The 18202-nt window shown below is 42.1% G+C and overlaps 2 protein-coding genes across 3 annotated transcripts in view; one reads left to right on the forward strand and one right to left on the reverse strand.

Annotated features, from left to right (window-relative positions):
- The window catches only part of ETFDH (electron transfer flavoprotein dehydrogenase), a 44353-nt gene extending 41340 nt beyond the window's left edge, over nucleotides 1-3013 (forward strand). For both annotated transcript variants that reach the window (XM_005909421.3, XM_070386440.1), the window contains exons 11-13: nucleotides 444-626; nucleotides 889-1110; nucleotides 2644-3013. In XM_005909421.3, the coding sequence (XP_005909483.1) occupies nucleotides 444-626; nucleotides 889-1110; nucleotides 2644-2807 (569 nt within the window). In that variant the 3' untranslated portion in view covers nucleotides 2808-3013. The remainder of the gene's footprint in view (nucleotides 1-443; nucleotides 627-888; nucleotides 1111-2643) is intronic.
- Nucleotides 3014-3345: 332 nt separating this feature from the next.
- On the reverse strand, nucleotides 3346-16129 carry PPID (peptidylprolyl isomerase D). Its single transcript, XM_005909422.3, has 10 exons — nucleotides 15914-16129; nucleotides 14076-14216; nucleotides 11681-11787; nucleotides 9549-9737; nucleotides 8624-8746; nucleotides 8018-8124; nucleotides 6210-6351; nucleotides 4576-4662; nucleotides 4436-4478; nucleotides 3346-3725 (listed from the first exon to the last, which is right to left on the reverse strand). The coding sequence occupies exons 1-10, from the start codon at nucleotides 15996-15998 to the stop codon at nucleotides 3637-3639; spliced, it is 1113 nt and encodes a 370-aa protein (XP_005909484.1). The 5' UTR covers nucleotides 15999-16129; the 3' UTR covers nucleotides 3346-3636.
- Between the last annotated feature and the right edge of the window lie 2073 nt (nucleotides 16130-18202).

Here is an 18202-nt window from a genome sequence, read left to right on the forward strand (position 1 = left end):
TGACTCTATTCTGACTCCATCTGAGACAACCCAGTGTGACCCAGTCTGAGACACCTCAGGATTACAACATCAAAATGCCTTTCGGGGTGGGTACAGTGCAACCCATAGCAGGTAGGAGGGCTTCGCTGATCAGTTCTGAGATTTCTCACTTTCATAAGTAGCATAAGCTCTCTTAGCTTCCTTTTCAGGTTCACTGAATTTTAAAACTTATTTCCCATGCTACCACTTTGGCCTTACTGCCGTGCCTGTTACCACCACATCAGTGGGTTCTTTTTGGATGATGTCAACATTTATGTACAAAAGATTCTTCAAGTGTAGTCTTACACGACCACCTGCTTTTTGTAATTACGTAAGATGCATCACTTATTTTGGTAGCCAAGTACCTTGACAGTAAGACTCCTTGAGGCAATTTAACACTATTTTTTTTTTTTTTTAATAAAAAGGGCTTGATGTAACTGAGTACGAGGACAATTTGAAGAAGTCGTGGGTGTGGAAAGAGCTCTATGCTGTCAGGAACATCCGACCGTCCTGCCACAGCATCCTGGGTGTGTACGGAGGGATGATTTACACTGGAATCTTCTACTGGATATTCAGGGGGATGGAGCCCTGGACTCTGAAACATAAAGGTAATTCTGGCCCCTTTGAGCATAAGCGTTAGTCATTAACTCAGGAACGGGATCCAGTCAGTCGGAAGAAGAATTTTCTTTACTGTTCTAAACTTGCCATATGAGAGAAATTAATTCAGTGTTGTTAAGAGAACAGGGTATTGTTTTAAGAGAGCTAAAATCTTGCTTCTTCAGTATAATATTTACAAGGTATTAAGTGTCTAAGGAAGTACTTTAAAATTAGTTCTGTTTTTACTAAAAATCTTCCTCAAAACTTTGGAAGGGTCTGACTCAGATAAGCTCAAGCCAGCCAAGGACTGCACACCCATTGAGTATCCAAAACCAGACGGGCAGATCAGTTTTGACCTTCTGTCATCCGTGGCTCTGAGCGGTACCAACCATGAACACGACCAGCCAGCACATCTGACCTTGAAAGACGACAGCGTGCCTGTCAACAGAAACCTGTCCATATATGACGGGCCCGAGCAGCGATTCTGCCCTGCAGGTTAGCACGTTCATTTCCACATGTGCTCCGAGTATCTGCTCTAACACATCAAAACAGGCTTCCATTAAGAAATTTCTCCTCCTATTGCTTAGAAATTGTAAACGACTCCTACATCTAGATTCCTTTCGAAAACCATTATTCTTACGGTTCTTACTCTCATTAGCAGTTTAGAGTAGGGATTTCTTAAGCCTAATTTAGATGGCATTTCTCAGAAAAATTGTTTACCCTCAGCCCAAGGTGAGAGTTGTGGGAAAAAGCACCAAACATCTCTCTCCATATTCATGCGACTTAAAAACCATTTTTGTCAGAGCTGCTCCCGTCCATATGTGTGTATACCCATCATGTGTTTAGTTGCTAACTCGTGTCTGACTGTTACCCCATTGACTGCAGCACACCAGGCTTCTGTCCTTCACTATCTCCCAGTTTGCTTAAATGCATGTCCATCCAGTCAGTGATGCTGTCTAACCATCTCTGCCACCCTCTTCTCCTTTTGCCAGCATCAAGGTTTTCTCCAGTGAGTCAGCTCTTCACATCAGGTAGCCAAAGTATTGGAGCTTCAGCTTTAACATTGGTCCTTCCAGTGCATGTTCAGGGTTGATTTCCTTTAGGATTGACTGGTTTCTATGCTGACATACACACGCACATATACACATATGGTATGTATGTAGATATCCTAAAATACTAGATTTTGGCCACATGCAGCCGAGGGAAATGCTTCCAGACTTTAAATCCATCGTGGATACTGTTATCTTTTAGTGCTAAGCTTTCAACTAGAATTATAGTAGGAACTGGCCTCCAGTGGTGGTGAGACAGACAGTACTCAGGTGTGTGAAAACCAGTGTACTCTGGACAAGGGGAGGGCTGTGACCGTCTCTGACTTTCGCTCCTAACCCTGTAATCTCAGTGGCTTGTAAACTGAGGGTAAGAGCTGATCTTTGCAGCCGTAGCCACATACATATGAACAGATCTCATGTTACTGCACTTGGCGGATGTTGCGCTTTTTAAAATTGAACATCTGTGCAATCGTGCATTGAACAAGCCGACTGGTGCCATTTTCCCAGCATTTGCTCATTTCACATGGCACATGAAATTCGTGCAAAACTCCACACTTCCTCATTATATTTGATATTGAGATCAGTGATCTCTGATGTTACTACTGTGACTGACTGAAGGCTCAGATAGTAACACTGTAACTGCTACATACACTGAAAACACAACCCCCAGGATGCACTCTTACTTTTGTCTTGTGGTGTCTCCTGTGCAGGCCTATGTATAACATCACATTCAGAAACTGCTCAATGAAGATTTCCCTTGGTAGTTACACCAACTCAACCACATGCTACCACACCTTCTGCTTTTATCGTATCTGATTTAAAACAATAGCAAATGCACATACCCAGATCTTTATAATATTCTCTGTGGGTAAATGTTCTATCAGCAAACCTTGTGGGTTTCTGTGGCTAGTTCCTCCAGGACCTCAGCTTCTACTTCTGAAGTCAGCTACTGCACCATGTTGTCTATTTTTCCTCACAGGAGTTTATGAATTTGTCCCTGTGGAACAAGGTGATGGATTTCGGCTACAGATAAATGCTCAGAACTGTGTGCACTGTAAAACATGTGATATTAAGGATCCAAGTCAGAACATTAACTGGGTGGTACCTGAAGGCGGGGGAGGCCCTGCATACAACGGAATGTAAACTGCAGCTGGCTTCAGGGTCTCTAAAACAAATGGCAAACTAACTTCCAGTATTTGGAAGTTCACAGGTATCAAAATATCTTACAATATATTAGTGATCAGTATTCAAACAATTACCACCAGTGAAATCATTTTATACTACAATTGTCCCATAAAGATTATGAATATTTCTCTTAAATAAAACTTTGTTAAGTGCTGAAGCATCTATTTACGTCTCCAATTCTTCCAAGATTCAGCACCAAAAGCAAGATACACCATTAGCCTGTAATGTACGTTTGACTTGTCAAGTTCAACACTTCACATAAAGTGTGTATTACGTTGTAGACCAGAGGCTGGCATCCAGCCCACCACTCTTACAAACAGTGTTATGGAGCCAGCAACGCCTCCTGGCTTACATGCTGTCAGTGGCTGCTTCTGAGCTCCAAGTGCAGAACTGAGTAGCTGAGACAGTAACGTCTGACCCTTTAGAGATGCCTGCCAGCTCAGAGCCTGTACTGCAGAGAGGCACATCAAAGAACTGAGAAAAACAATACACAGACTCAAGCTTTTGTCTGTTTATTCAAACACGATGTGTCTTTAGGAGTTTAAAAACAAGCTGGAAACACCATTATCCTTTGAATAACGCAGAGAGTCACTGAAGAGGGAATCGACGCCATTGTAGTTTATAACTCTGGTGTGTTAAGCAGTAAGTCCCTATCCATATTCCTGGACTGTAAACACAGGGAACCAAGTATCAGAGGGAGCACAGGAGGGATCACAGAACAGACAAACCATTAAACTGCTCCTCGCTCATACAATAAACACACACTTAAGCAAAACTGAATTCCTCATCAGGCAAACATTTTTGCATAAGCTGCCTTCTCTTTATCTTTCTGTGCCTTTATCTTTTGCTTGACTTTCAGCAATTCTGCCTGGATCGCTGCAAAATAAATATGGAGTGTAAGTTATTTCTCAAAACATCCAAAAAATTACGCTGACCAAACTGATGCTTTAGTATGGTTTAAAAAAAAAAAGATAAAACTCTTCTCCTGAAGAGTAACTGAGCCCTATTAACAGAGCATAATTTAGAAGACTGTCCACCGAGAGAACTAACAATTACACACAGATGTGCCTTCTCCCTTCCGTTAGAGGCGGCTCCAAAGTGCCTCCCCTGTTTCCTTTTAGCAAAAGACTCAAGATATATTTCAATATCTAGACTGATGATCACTATTTGTAATTGGCTTATTGGGAAAGCAGCTTATTTTTGTCACAGCTTTCCAAAACTTTCCTACAACCTATCCAGTAGCTATTTGGGATATGTCCACATTCAGCTTAAGGAATGGTCCCAAACATTAATTAAATCTGCCATAAATACGACTTTCTAATGCTGCTCCTTCATCTAGCATTACCGGACAGTAAAGCAAATAGTCCAGATACGTGCAAACGGGTGTTCTGGACAGAGACTAGACTAAGCTGAAGGCAGGGCCCTGACTCGTTCATTGCAGTGTGATTGGAGCCTGGCCCCATAACAGGCGTTCTGTAGTATCTGCTTAACAAATAAAACTCTTTAATGGCAAAGGGTACAATGGCTCACAAACATAAATTCTTAAAAGACAAAGTGAACTTTCACTCCAAAAACTGCCAACTTACCTTTATCTTCTGGTGCTATTTCCTGAGCTTTCTTAAGATCAGCCTTTTAATTGGGAGAGAACAAAAAAGAAATAATAGATTATGATTCATGAAAGTGGTTTGCTTTTTTTTTTTAATTAAAATTTAGAACAAAGTTTTACCAATGCTTGATCATATTCTTTTAATCCTTGCCATCCTTGGGCTCTACGGTACAGTGCTTTGGTATTTGATGGGTCTATTTCAAGGGCCTACAAAAAAATTATAAAATCAGTTGTTTTTTTATCCAAACATTAAATACTAAATATGTATCTTAGATTTCAATTTACTGCCTGTCAGCTCCAAATCAATTCTTCACTGCTTTGTGACAACAACACTAGACCCTGGAGAGCCTCCTCTGCCTGCTGACATGTTGTTTGGTCAGCAGAGGGCGCTAAGGGGACATGGGCAAGGAACCTCTGTCCCTTCCAGGCTCCTGCCTGCGGGCTCCTCAAGCATCCAACCTCCCTGCCATCCAGTGAGGCAAGGCCATCCCCTCCGCAAGGACTCTGGATCTCAGCCCAGCCCAGAGGGAGTGGGCACTCCTATGTTATACATACAGATGCACATATAAATACATATATACCTGCTGTGGCCATATTCCTCAGGGTTCTCTTTACTAGCCAACCTCCATTACTCCAATTCCCCCTTATATCTATTTTACAGTAAACTTTCTCTACAGAAATTACCAGGGCCCAAATCTTCTGTTTGGGCCCTAGCTGATAGGAAAAAATATTCTGAATAAAAATTTGTATATACTCATTTAAGCTGACATCTAGGTTTTTTGCAGGAACATGAGTAACTTAATAGGCTTCTCCTCTGAAACAAACGTTTTAAAAATAATATATTTATTTATTTAACATCTTTTAAAGGTCAGCACTCAGATTTTACTGAAAAGGGTATATTACTTGCCTCACAAAGGTCAAAAAAGCAATCCAGAGTGAAGAACCACCTTGTCTTCTGCTGCCTACTCCCTTCTAAATATACTCTTACATCTTATTCCACCTACCCCATAAATTGGGACCTCATTTCATTTCTACTTGCTCGGGCATAGCTGACCTGTGTACACCAATTAATGGGCAATATACATAAAAATGACTGGAGGTGGTCTTTCTGAAATGTATGTTCTCGTTTGAAAAACTTGATCACACACACTGTCCTAACTGCTGTGCCTAAGGAGGGAGTGGGGCCACTTCCCAGCTCTCCATCAGCACTGCTGACATCCCCGTGAAGGCAGGCAGCCTTCCTGTGTGTTCCAACAGCACTTATCCCCCCAGAAGAGTCCTGACAACCCTAAACTGAAACTGACTCCCTCTCCCACCAAGTAAATTCCTTGACGGGAGGGTCTTTCAACCAAAACACCTAAGCCCCTATCAGCTGCTTAATCTGTGCCCAACATTGCGCTTAAAATGCTTTACACACATAACACAGTCTTTATAACAATCCCAGGAGGAAAGCAGTATTTCCACTTAACACAAAGAAATTAAGACTCTAAAATTAAGAACCTCCTCAAAATAAAAAAGTGACAGTGGTCTAAGAGAAAAGCCATGTCTGCTGACTAACTCCACAGCCACATTCTTAACCATTCCTGGGTTTATCTTCCAATGTCCGGCACATAATAGGTGCTCAATAGTCAATAAATGAGCTGAGAAAGTATCTTCATGGAAGTTAAGTGATCTCGTGTTATAAGCTAAATGAATGGTTTGAGAGGAAGAACTGAGATCCAAATATTCAGATGTAAGAACATCAACAGACTCACCTCCAAACAGCTATCGACTGCGCCCTGCCAATCAGACATCTTCAGTTTGCAGGCGCCAATATTCAGCACACAGCTCAAAGCGACAGGCTGCAGCTTTGCTCCATCTGCATCCTCAGCAGCAGCCCTGGAACCTTCCACATACCTGGAGAACACCCCCGTACAAGCAGCAAGCAACACCCCATTAAGACACTCTGCCTGTGACTCACTCATAACTCGTCAGTTTTGATATAAAAGTTCACCGATCTAATATTAATATTAATGACCACCATCTTTTTATTAAATGCTTTCCTTTAGAAGATTTTTTTGTTCCAACTTTTTTCCCCAAAATGTTCAAAAACACCAACTTAAGAACAATCCCCAAACCTAAAGATTATATATACTATTAACACTTTTCTATTTGTAAAATTAAGGTTTTTATCAGCCACTTTCCAATATAATTAGGTTTGGAACTAAGGTTGTCATAGCAGGAGAGGGACTGGGAAAGATGAGGAAACCTGCAGCGGTAACGCTGACTCATCTTTTACTGTAGTTCCCGTGAAAGGGGCCCTGAAACAATACATGTACCTGGTCCGACAGTCTAGTCCCTAGTCTCCCTCAATGAAAAGAATCTGGGCTCCTGAGAGAAATTCAGATCTGGACATGAGGTTAAATATAAGATGAGCCTGGACCATCTTGTGGCAGAAAGCGGGCAAGTGCTCACAGACTAAGAGGAACACGTCAGATGGGTGCAGCCAAGGGGCTTCCACTGGGCAAATCCGAAACCTTACAGCATCAGAAAGAATGATGGGAACAGTATAATAGGCTGAACTGAAAAAAAAATAACCCACAGATCTATAGTGATACTAAAAAGGGTAAGGAGTCCTTTCAAACAGAATGATAGCTAGTAACTGCAGAATGACTGGTAAAATCAGAAAATCACAGTTCTGCAAGCCTCAATGCAGTAACTGATTCAGGCAAAGGTCTTCAGTGATGCTGAGACCACTGGATGAATTCCTAGAAACTTAGTCATACAATCTCACAGCACCACTGCACAGAGGACATCTTATTTATTTAAAAGGTAAAGGCACTTTTGTAATAGAGACGTATGACTAACACCACTTTAACCAAGTGCCAGAACTCAAGGTAAGCCGAACTGCCATGTGCCTTCAGGACATGATGCATAGGGTATAGACACATCAACTATCCTCTTGCTAAAATACTTAACCTCAAACGAATCTGGAGGAAGCAATAAACACATACAGGTGATATTCCCTAAGATAACTGGCGTAGACTCCACAAAATGGAAATGACTTAAAAAACGTGGACATTAAAGATTAGAGAAGCCTTAGAGACATACAAACAAATGATACAATGGATACTGGAGTTAAAAAAAATTTTGAGACAACTGGGCATATTTGCATATGGATTACATAGTAGATAACAGTGTATCTATATTTGGAAGATGTTTTGATGCATTAGGCTAAGTAGAAAATGTCCTCATTTGGGGGGAAATACTGATACTTGCTAAAATATTAAGGGGTAAAGTGTCATGGTATCCACAACTTCCTTTCAAAATGATTCTGCAAAAATACACGTGGCAGAAGTTAAAAATTGGTGAATGCAGATAAAGGTACATGAGTATTCATGTACTATTCTTAATTTTTCCATATTCTGAAATTTTTCAATTAAGAATCTGTAGGCAACTAAAATTTCAATATACCTGGTTACTCTGCAAGTAGTAGGCCAAAAATACAAAAAGCAACTCTTGAATTGCTCTGTAATTCAATTTGTAAGTTCTTAAATGCAATTTATTAAAAACATTTTATTACCTTAAAACTTTTGTGTATTTTTTAATGGCCATCTCCCAGTTCTGGGATTTGAAAAACGTATTTCCAATGTTTTTTAAGTCTTCTGATATTAATAAAACTTTATCTACCTGTAAAAAAGAAAGAATACAAATATGTGGGGTTTGAGTATGTAATGCAGTTTAGTCCCAAGTTCTATCTTTAAGACAGACTGACAAAAGGCTCAAAATTTTAGCCCTGGGAATTCCCTGGTGGTGGTCAGGACTCTGTGCTTCCACTGCAGGGGGCGTGGTTCCACTCCTGGTCGGGAAGCGAGGGTGCCACGTGCCACACAGCACGGCCGATAAATAAGTAAAATTTAAAAAATTTTAGTACTAAATTTTTTTTTAGCAGTTTGGCCAATCTGAAAGTGTTTTTAGCTGCTCAGTCATGTCTGACTCTTTGAGTAGACTGTAGCCAACCGAGCTCCTCTGTCCGTGGGATTGTCTAGGCAAGAATACTGGAGTGGGTTGCCATGCCCTTCTCCAGGGCATCTTCCCAACCCAGGTATCCAACCCCAGTCTGCTGCATTGCAGGCAGATTCTTTACCATCTGAGCCACCAGGAAAGCCCCAAATCTTAAGTTACTCACATCTTTTAAATCCACATCTGCGTCCTCGGGGAAATCTGGGTGACTGTCACCAGATCCATCCTTTGGGAATATTCCCCAATCATCCCCTTCTTTCAGTTCTCCACATTCTGCAATAACGCACAACTGTAAAAATAACCCTCAATTGTAGAAGCGCACTCCTACATTAGTGATGATTTTTCAAAGGTCTGGGTTTAAAAGCTCTACAGCCGCAAGCCATGTGCACGACTGTCCACGTCGCTTCCTGGCAGGCACACCACACTGGTAGGGGCACAGCCACGCCCCGTGCTACGGAAGCACTCACCGCAGCCAGTAACTCAGTGCACAAAGAGTGAGTGGACGGTGTCACCATTCCCTTAGGTGTTGCACATGCTTTCAACTGACTCTTTCCTTCACACACTGAGTGACAGCACACCTCCCGCAGATCTGACTCTCCAGTTTCCACTCCCAACCCTGTGGATGCAGGTGCCTGTGATGGCTGTGTTGATCCACAGACATGTGGAACACAAGGATCTTTGCAGTGACAGGATCTAGTCCAAACCCTTAAGTGATTTCTATGGGATGAGAAATCAGGCCAAGGAAAGTGAAATCACAAGAGCAAGCCTAGACCACAAGTTACATGGCAGAGGAGACCAGAGGACTCCTGGTTTCCCGCTCGCTCTGTACTCTGCACCCGTACACACACCGACGCAAAGCTCTACAGGCGTAGGAGACTTCAGTTATCAAGATCAGCAAGACTGAAGTTAAAATAATAAAGTCTCTTTTTAAACTGCCCTCATCTTTCCCACAATAGAAAACAGCTTCAAAGAAAAAGTGGCAGGTACAGGCTTCTAGAACAAGAGCCTTCTGGACATTTTTTAACAATCACCCTTTTATTCACGCTTCTCTAATCCAGCAGCTAAGATAATATTACCATCTTGCTACTCACTTTGGCAGGTTTTTCACCTTTCACCTCCACATTTTCCAGAATCTTTGCCACACCCATTCCTTTAATCACTTGGCCAAACACTACGTGCTTCCCATCCAAATGCGGAGTCGGAACGGTGGTGATGAAGAACTGGGAGCCGTTGGTGTTGCTGCCGGCGTTGGCCATGCTCAGCAATCCCTCCTTGTCATGCTGCGGAATAAACCATAAAGAAAACCAAGATGAGAGTTCCCGCTCTACTCTACCAACCATTCACAGAAAGGGGGGCGGGCACCACTGGAATACCACTTAGAGCACATAATGTAGAGTGATTTTACTTCATTATCAAGTGTGACTTTAATTCACAAAACAGAGTACTTAACCACTTTTTAAACTTTAAGGAGAGCTTATGAAACTAAATTAAGATGAAACAAGAGTGGGGGCAGGGGTGGTACTCCTAAATTGATCATACTGGGAACATGCTTGGACTTCATCATTAAGATGAAGATGCCATAGGAGGGAAGTCTAGTAATTCTGCTTCACCCTTTCTTATGACTGAAGCATTTTTTTTCTGAAAGGCACTCAACAGTGTTCCCACTTGCGGGCCTACATTATGATTCTCTCTTCCCACGTCAGCAAAGTTAGGTCCTTTCCTACTCTCCACCCGTGTAACACTCATGTTAGCCCTCCTACCTGAAATGCCTTTTACCCCTAAACCCAAATCTAATCCAGCTCTCAAGACCACCAAGTGTGCGGAAGAATCACGTGTCCATGAAATAGCCCCTCTTTTTCTAAAATTTTATTTTTGTTTTGGTTGCACTGGGTCTTTGTCGCTTTTGTGCAGGTTTTCTCTTGTGGCGAGTGGGCTCTTCTGTTGAGGTGCTCAGGCACCTCACGGTGGTGCTTCTCACTGCAGAGCACAGCGCTGGGTGCACAGGCCTCACCAGGTGCAGCACACAGGCTCAACGGTTGGGCGTATGCGTTTATTCACTCTGCGGCATGTGGGATCTTCCACGTCGGGGATCAAACCTGTGTCTCCTGCACTGGCAGGCGGATTCTTATTCACTGCACCACCAGGGAAGTCTACCTGCTTTCTTTTGATCAACTTTTCCATCACATAATCTGAGTTTTCATCCTTCTGGTACTTTCTTTCTCCCTTCCAAAAGTCTGGTGCTTTCCCCACAATATTAAATATTATTAACTTTATTTCCTCAGCCTCCTCATGCCTTCTTCCTTCTTCACTCATATCCTCCCTCAAAAGTATCTGAATTTTAGTTCCTTCTAACCAAATCTCAGCCACCTGGCGAGGTCCAGTCTGCCTAGTTCATGCACCATTCCCCCTTGATGTCTTCCCTAGTAATCCAGACCACAGGAGTCATACCTTTCTCCTGTAGTATACACAGGTATTGGTCAACTTAGCACTTCTACATTATTCTCCAGTTGCCCTATGTGTCTTAATCTTGCCTTTTTGGCAAGATTTTATTCCTTATCATGAAGGTCTTTCCTTTTTATAAACTCTTTGGTGCCAGTGACTATATTAGCTACAAGAAATAAACTGCTTAAAACATTGATGACGTTTATTCTCAAATGATCCTAATCACCTTGCTCCTGTTCCCCATTTCCAAAAACCCATGTTTACTTTTGCTCTTACATGTCCATTGTCATGACTGAATGATACCACACCCCGACCGTGACCCCAGGGTCACTGAAGTTAAGCAGGCACAGGCGTCACGAAGGTCCCTTAGGAGCCTGGACATTAACAAGATCTGCTAGTCTGCAAATGCCCTGACACCCCGGACACTAGCCATGGTTTTGCTGCTCTTCAAATTTAGGCATAAAGATGCACAACTTACCATCCCTCTAATGGGAACATTTTTCCTGGAAACAATTTTGCCATATGCTGGCCACCCATGAAAACTCATTGGCTTTACTTGCAGTGTACAAACCTGAATCACACTGAAATAGCTGTTGTATTTTTGCCAATAAAATCATTGCTGGAAGAGTTTTTTCATATTAAAGATGTGTATTTATAAATATGATACCTTTCACAAATAAAGGCAATCTAAGCACATCTGAGGCATTTATCCTAATTTGACAAGAATCCCAGACACAGGACAACCTTTATTGTTAGCAACATACATTTTTGTCTACTTTACCTTATAATGGAAATTTTCATCTTCAAATTTTTCACCATAAATGCTTTCTCCACCTGTCCCATTCTGATTTGAGAAGTCTCCACCCTGAATCATAAATTTCTTAATAACTAAAAAAAAGGAAAATCAACATTAGAAACTACAATACAGATGACTACAGCAATGTTAACTAATGAATGTGTGGCAATAAAGACAACTTCTCTCCTGCTCTCCCCACCTATACACCCGACTCCAGGCTCTTAAAAAGGCTTTTCCCAATCCAAATCCCCACTAACACTCAGAGAATTAGTTCATATGGCACCTCCCCTACAACACTGTCAAACCTCAAGACTGGATCTACTAACTTTTCTCCCATAGTACCTTGATTCTACCTTTCTTTTATAATATGGAGCGTAACGATCTGTCTCTTCTAGCAAACAATTAAGAACAGCAACATCGTTTTTCTTCCGTGGTAACCATGTGCATGGCTGGGCACATAATGGTTACTCAAAAATGCCTACTGAATAAACCAATTATTCCCAAGAGGCCTGTTACACTGTATTGGAATTACTTCTGCAAATGTTATTACTTAACACTGCCACCACATTCAGATTCCCCAGAACTCTGTATCTGCTTGTATGACACTCATGTGGTCAGGAAACACAGCTGGACAATAAAGGAAAAAGATAAGGCAGAGCCTGGAAGAATCCATGTGTTTCCTTATGTGAAAGGTCACAGGGTGCCTTCTTCCCCCAGCCAAGAAAATGCAGCAACACGTGTACAATGCTGCTCCCCAGGAAAGCCCATGAGAAACTCAGCACCCAAGGTTTCTACAGGGGCTGATCATGAAGGCACTCTATGCCTAGCAGATACCAAAATTGCACCACATCCTCAAAAGGAAAGCAACTGTTCAGCATAAATCAAACTGTACAGTCTCAGCAGAGTAAGCCACCTTACAATTCAGAGAATGGTTAAGTGCTCTGACTTCAGGCAATTCCACCCTTGCAAGTAGACTTTATGGACAGCAGTCTCAGGTCTGCAACGTTAACTCCTTGTCCACAGACACTTTATTAGAATACAGGCAACTCCTTGATTTACTGCGCTTTGCAGATACTGTGGTTTTTTAACTTGAAGGTTTGTAGCAATTCTGCATCAGCGAGTCTATCATTTTTCCAACAGCACGTGCTCACTTCATGTCTCTGTGTCACATTTTGGTAATTCTCACAATATTTCAAACTTTTTCATTATTATTTGCTACAGTGATCTGTGACCAGTGATTTTTGATGTTACTACTATAACTGTTCTGGCACTTTTTTAGCAATAAAATATTAGATTAAGATATGTATTTTTCTCCAGATACAATGCTACTGTGCACTTTAATAGACTATAGTATCCTGCACACATAACTTTTATAGGCAATGGGAAACCGGAACTTTGTCATTTGCTCTATTACAACATTTACTTTATTGCAGTAGTCTGGAACCAAACCTACAATATCTCCCAAATTTGTGCTTATATTTGGGACTTCCCAAGTGGCGCTAGTGGTAAAGAATCCACCTGCCAAGAAGGAGACACAGGAGATGCAGGTTCAATTCCTGGGTTGCAAAGATCCCCTGGAGAAGGAAATGGCAACCCACTCCAGTATTCTTGCTTGGAATATTCCATGGACAGGGGAGCCTAGTGGGCCACAGTCCATGGAGTCGCAGAGTTGGATCTGACTAAGCACAAACACACATGCTTGTATTTTGGTATTTTATTAAACACGAAAGTAAATCAACAGTTTAAGTAATCTAAAATCAATGTTAATTTTTTCTTAATCAAGTTTCTTTAAATACTTATATAACTACAAATTAACTTATCTGTTTATTCATTAAATAAATATTGAGTGCCTACTCAGTAATGATACTAAATGCTGAGGACAAAATGGTGAGAAGATGCAGTTCATCAAATATGGAGCTACTCCATGGGGAGTACCAGCAAATCATCACTAAACAGAAGTATGACAACACAGTGAAAGGTCACCTTGTCATCACATGTCACACCAGGGATCCAAAATATGGAATCTTTAAGTCAGCGGCAGTCTTCCCAAGCAATCCTGCCCAAGAAGTAGGCATAACTTTTTGTCACCAGGCAGTCAAGCTACCCAAGCTCTATTTGTTTATCATGGCCACATCCTGGTGAAGCAAGGGTAACCCATTTCTCAATAAATAAACCTTTAGGACCCTGCCATAATTACTTCCACCTTTCACAGCCCAACATCAATGAAACTGACCTATAGTCTCAGATGTTAAAGCATCCTTTTGAAACTAATAGTAATTTTTAACTCTCACCCTCTCCTTAGTATTTTCTTCCCTAACTCCCTAAGTAACAGGATTCAATGACCTCTAAGAAGAATCAGATTCACAAAATGTATACATACTTCTATGGAAAGGACATCCTTTGAAATGAAGAGGTTTCCCAGTGGTGGGTCCAATGCCTTTTTCTCCTGTACACAATGCACGAAAATTTTCTGCAGTTTTGGGTACAATATCTGCAAACAATTCTAAGACAATTCGACCAACTGAAAGAAAAAATAAAACTGTGTCAGTACGCAAAACAACTAAATAAGCACATGATAGAATTGGTAAAATTACGGTGACTGAAAAATACCAAGTTTTCCTTTTTTGGTCATTTTTCTAATATTCTAATTCAGTCTACCTACATTGAGTATCGTGTATCCAGATGACTTTAAAACAACTACTTTACTACATCTTACAAAAGATCATAAACAGTAGCCAGAAGATTAGCAGCACTGAATTTGAGCAAACTCCGGAAGATAGTGAAGGACGGAAACCTGGCATGCTGCAGTTCATGGGGTCACAGAGTCAGACAAGACTTAGTGACTCAACAACAGCAAAGGACACCATCATTTGATCATGTGTGCATAATTTTAAATCACCAAATGACCAACAGAAGAAAATGAAATATTCTCTGAGTGGTCAGGTTGGCCAAGTTTTAGGTCTAGCTGTAGTCTCTGTGCTCTGTGGAACCTGCCTAGTGCTGCCTCTGCAGCAAAACCTGAAAAAGTTGCCATTCTAGGCAATTCCTAATGCAGGCAATAAACCCAGCACTAAATTTCAGAACAAAATGAATGCACACCTAAGTCCCTCTGTGTGTGTTTGCCTGCCATCTCAGTAAACAAAGAATGTTGCAGCCATCAAGCCATCACATTATGCTGACCTGAGGCTGCTGAAGAGCCCTGAGGGAACTCAGTATGGAGACAAACGGGCCGCCCACTTCCAAGTCCACCTACCAGTCAGTTGCTGCAGCCACCCTGAACAGTATACCCTGAGGAGACTAAGGATGAGAAAACACAGGATACTGGCTCCAGACAGCTGAGATGCACATCAAATGAATGATTTCAGGGAGCCCAGATTCTTACATCTTCCCAAACAGAAAAAAGCCCTAAATTCCTTAACTAGAGATACCTGGTTTCCTTTAATAAACAGTAATATTTTTTCGATATTCCGACCACCTGGTCTTCATTGCAAAAACTCCTGTATACCTTGACTCCTTCCTCATCTCTTTGAACAGAGCTGAGCTACTTTGTCCCAGGCTTAAGGCCTCAGTTTTTTCCTTTAAAGCAGTTGTAACGTGTTCCAGAACAGCAGCAATTAAGCTGTAAAGCAACGTGAGAATTCACAAGACCTGAGGCGCCTCCAAGCTGCTACTGTAGCCTAGGCAACCACACCGCCACACAGATCTCATTCTCCCCATGCCAAAACGGAGAAAATGTCCACCAATCTGAATGGATCAGTAGTAAAGAAGAATCAGTAGTAAAAATGAAAAAGAAAACCACGCAAAAGTCGCTTTAATTTACAGATAACATGGCAACTGCTGACATACATCACGTGGCAAAAGACACAAGGTGACAGGAGCCCACCAGACGCTTAACCTGGGGTTTTCAAAACAGGTTTTCGCCCTACAAACATAAAATCATCTCGTTTTGTGCTAACTTCACGGTGCTAGGTGGCGGGCAGGTGCGGCCAAGTCGGGACGGATAAACCCAAAGGCTTCCAGCATTCCTCGAACAGAAATTTCCAGAAACTTCTCCACGCCCCACGGCCCCGGTACAAGGTCGCGGGCGCAACCCAGCCCGGAGGCTTGGACCAGTCCAGGTCCCAGTGTGGGCAGCCGGCCCCCACCTCAGAGCATCACCCTGCCAGAGCAGCGCTCCAGCCTCAGGGACCCCCGACCCAGGGCGCCCCGCCTCCTCACCTCGCTCCCCTCCGATGTCCACGTCGAAGAAAACTCGAGGGTTACTGGGGTTGGAAGGCTTAGCCTGGGGGGATGGATGCGACATTGTGGCCCTAGGACGCGTGTATGACCGCCTCGTAACACCGCGTGGTCACCGTGCAGCTCGAACCCTAAAGTCACAAGGTCCGCGAAGAACGGCGGCGCTGGTGAGCTGCTTCCGGCGAGGGTACGGAGGACACGGCCGACTTTCCGGCGCCGCCTCTCAACTTCCTGCGGCGCGGCCCGACTTCCGGCTTCGCTGCGCTTGGAGTCCGCTGGCGCTTGAGCCCGCGCGGCCGGCTCTGCGCTTTCTGAGCCAGATTTTTCCTCTTTTCTGGTTCACTGAAGTTGCAGGCCCAGTTGTTTTTATTCCTGTCGCTCGTGTTTTGGGAGAGCGTTGTCAGGTTGTCACCCCGTTCCACCTCGGGGCTCCGCTCTCAGGCGAGGGGCCGGCTGTCAGAAAATCCGTTTGTCTGGGAAATAGGACTGGAAATGCTCACATCGGGGGTCGTCAGAGGGTGGAGATGGTAGCCCTCAGCACCCGCCTGGCGGCGCAGCTAGCGGCGGCGAGTCGCTGATCCCTGTGCGGTGGCGGCCGTGTTGTTAAATCGATTCTCTTACTTGGCTGTGTGAGCAGTGGCAGGAGGCCAGGCCGAAGATTCCTGGTTCAGCTGCCTTATAGATCGCCCGCATTCCCTGGGGAACTGTATTCAAGCTTCTGATTTCGCTGCATGACCGCATACTTACTTCTTGATAAAGCTTAATTCTGGAGAAGAGTGGTGCTATGGTCCTTACCACTTGATAATATTCTAATTGTTTATTGACCTATTCATCTGTCTTCTCCCGTTAAACACGAAGACAAGAATTTGGTGTTCTTTTTTCTAACCTCAACACTTCTCACAGTGTCAAGCCCTGAGAATGTTTATAGGAAAATGTCAAGAAATTTCATTTTCATATGCCTTTATGTACAATGCGAGAAGAGTTCCTGTATCAGCTCCTCGTACTGATCCTTTCAAATTCCAGCACATTAAAGTTAATGTAAAATGTTACTCTTTTATGCATTGGTGGCCTTCAGTTTCATGGTGTTTATCCGTTGTGGTTCCCTGAATGTCCAGAAGAAATTACTTAGCACATAACCTCTAAGCCGCTTGATAGAGTCAAAATAAATTATTCCTTAACCCAACCTCATTTCAGAACTACAAATTGGTAGCTTAGACTTTTTCTCACAAATATCAAATGATTAAGTAAAAATTTTTATTCTGATCTACGAGCTTAAACTCAGCTTTTAGCTTATTCCAAAAGTAGTCTTTTATGCACTTCTGTTATTATGGTTGATTATCATTACCATTAACTAGGCAGCATAGCTAAGCACTTCTACTTGGGGTTGAATCTCTAATAGCAGTTTGTGATTTTCGAAAAGTTACTTAGCCTCTCTGTGTCTTAGTTTCCTTACCTGTAAGTTAAGACTATGTATTTTCTAATGTTTTTATGAGGAGTAAATAAGTTATTTAGGTGTTTTAGTTTCAGACACATAGTAAGTACTCAAGTGTAAGCAATGATTAACCATAAATAGCTAATACTTTATTATAATTACTAATATCAACGTTGATATTACTAAATACTATATTACAGTTAATTACTAATATTAAAAGTTACTAATATCAATTTTGAATAATACTTAAATGAAAGAAGCAAATTGCTTTGAGGATGCCTCTGCATTGTCAGAAAATGCAACGTGATTCTTTCTCTGATACAGGTTTCTGGGTGTAAAAGACGAATCCAAATGTTACTCTCACTCTGTCTAGATTTTTCACAGTAAAGTCACAACTTTATATAAACTGCCATATTCCTAGAACCAACTGGATTAACAGAATCTACCTTTGAAAATCTCTCCAGAACTGATAAATCCTTATCCTAGAAGACAACCTGTCTCATTGTCAGTCTGCTTAAGACAGGACTCTGAGTTCTGAAGTCTTGCCCAATGTGTAGGAAGGAACAGCACCAAGACTATGAATTATTTTCTCTCTCTCTATATATATATATATATTTATATATATATAATTTTATAACTTTCTTTTTATGTTGAAGTATAGCTGATTAGCAATGTTGTGATAGTTTCAGGTGGACAGCAAAAGGACTCAGTTGACTATGCGCTATTTCTTAAGGCTAAGGACACAGTTTCGTTCGAAGAGAGGGAGGGATATTATTCCTAAGAGCCCTGTTACTGTTTCTGTCTGTTCCTAGTGTGGTAAGATAATATTAACAGATTGC

The sequence above is a fragment of the Bos mutus genome, chromosome 17 (genome assembly GCF_027580195.1).
Source record: "Bos mutus isolate GX-2022 chromosome 17, NWIPB_WYAK_1.1, whole genome shotgun sequence".
Lineage (NCBI taxonomy): Eukaryota > Metazoa > Chordata > Mammalia > Artiodactyla > Bovidae > Bos > Bos mutus.

Coding starts and splice junctions, on each gene's coding strand:
- PPID (XM_005909422.3), bottom strand. CDS start 15,998: ATGTCGCATCCATCCCCCCAGGCTAAGCCTTCCAACCCCAGTAACCCT. Junction 9,738..11,680: donor ATGAAAATTTCCATTATAAG/GTAAAGTAGACA, acceptor TTTATTCCGCAG/CATGACAAGGAGGGATTGCT. Junction 4,663..6,209: donor CAGTCGATAGCTGTTTGGAG/GTGAGTCTGTTG, acceptor ATTTTTTTGTAG/GCCCTTGAAATAGACCCATC.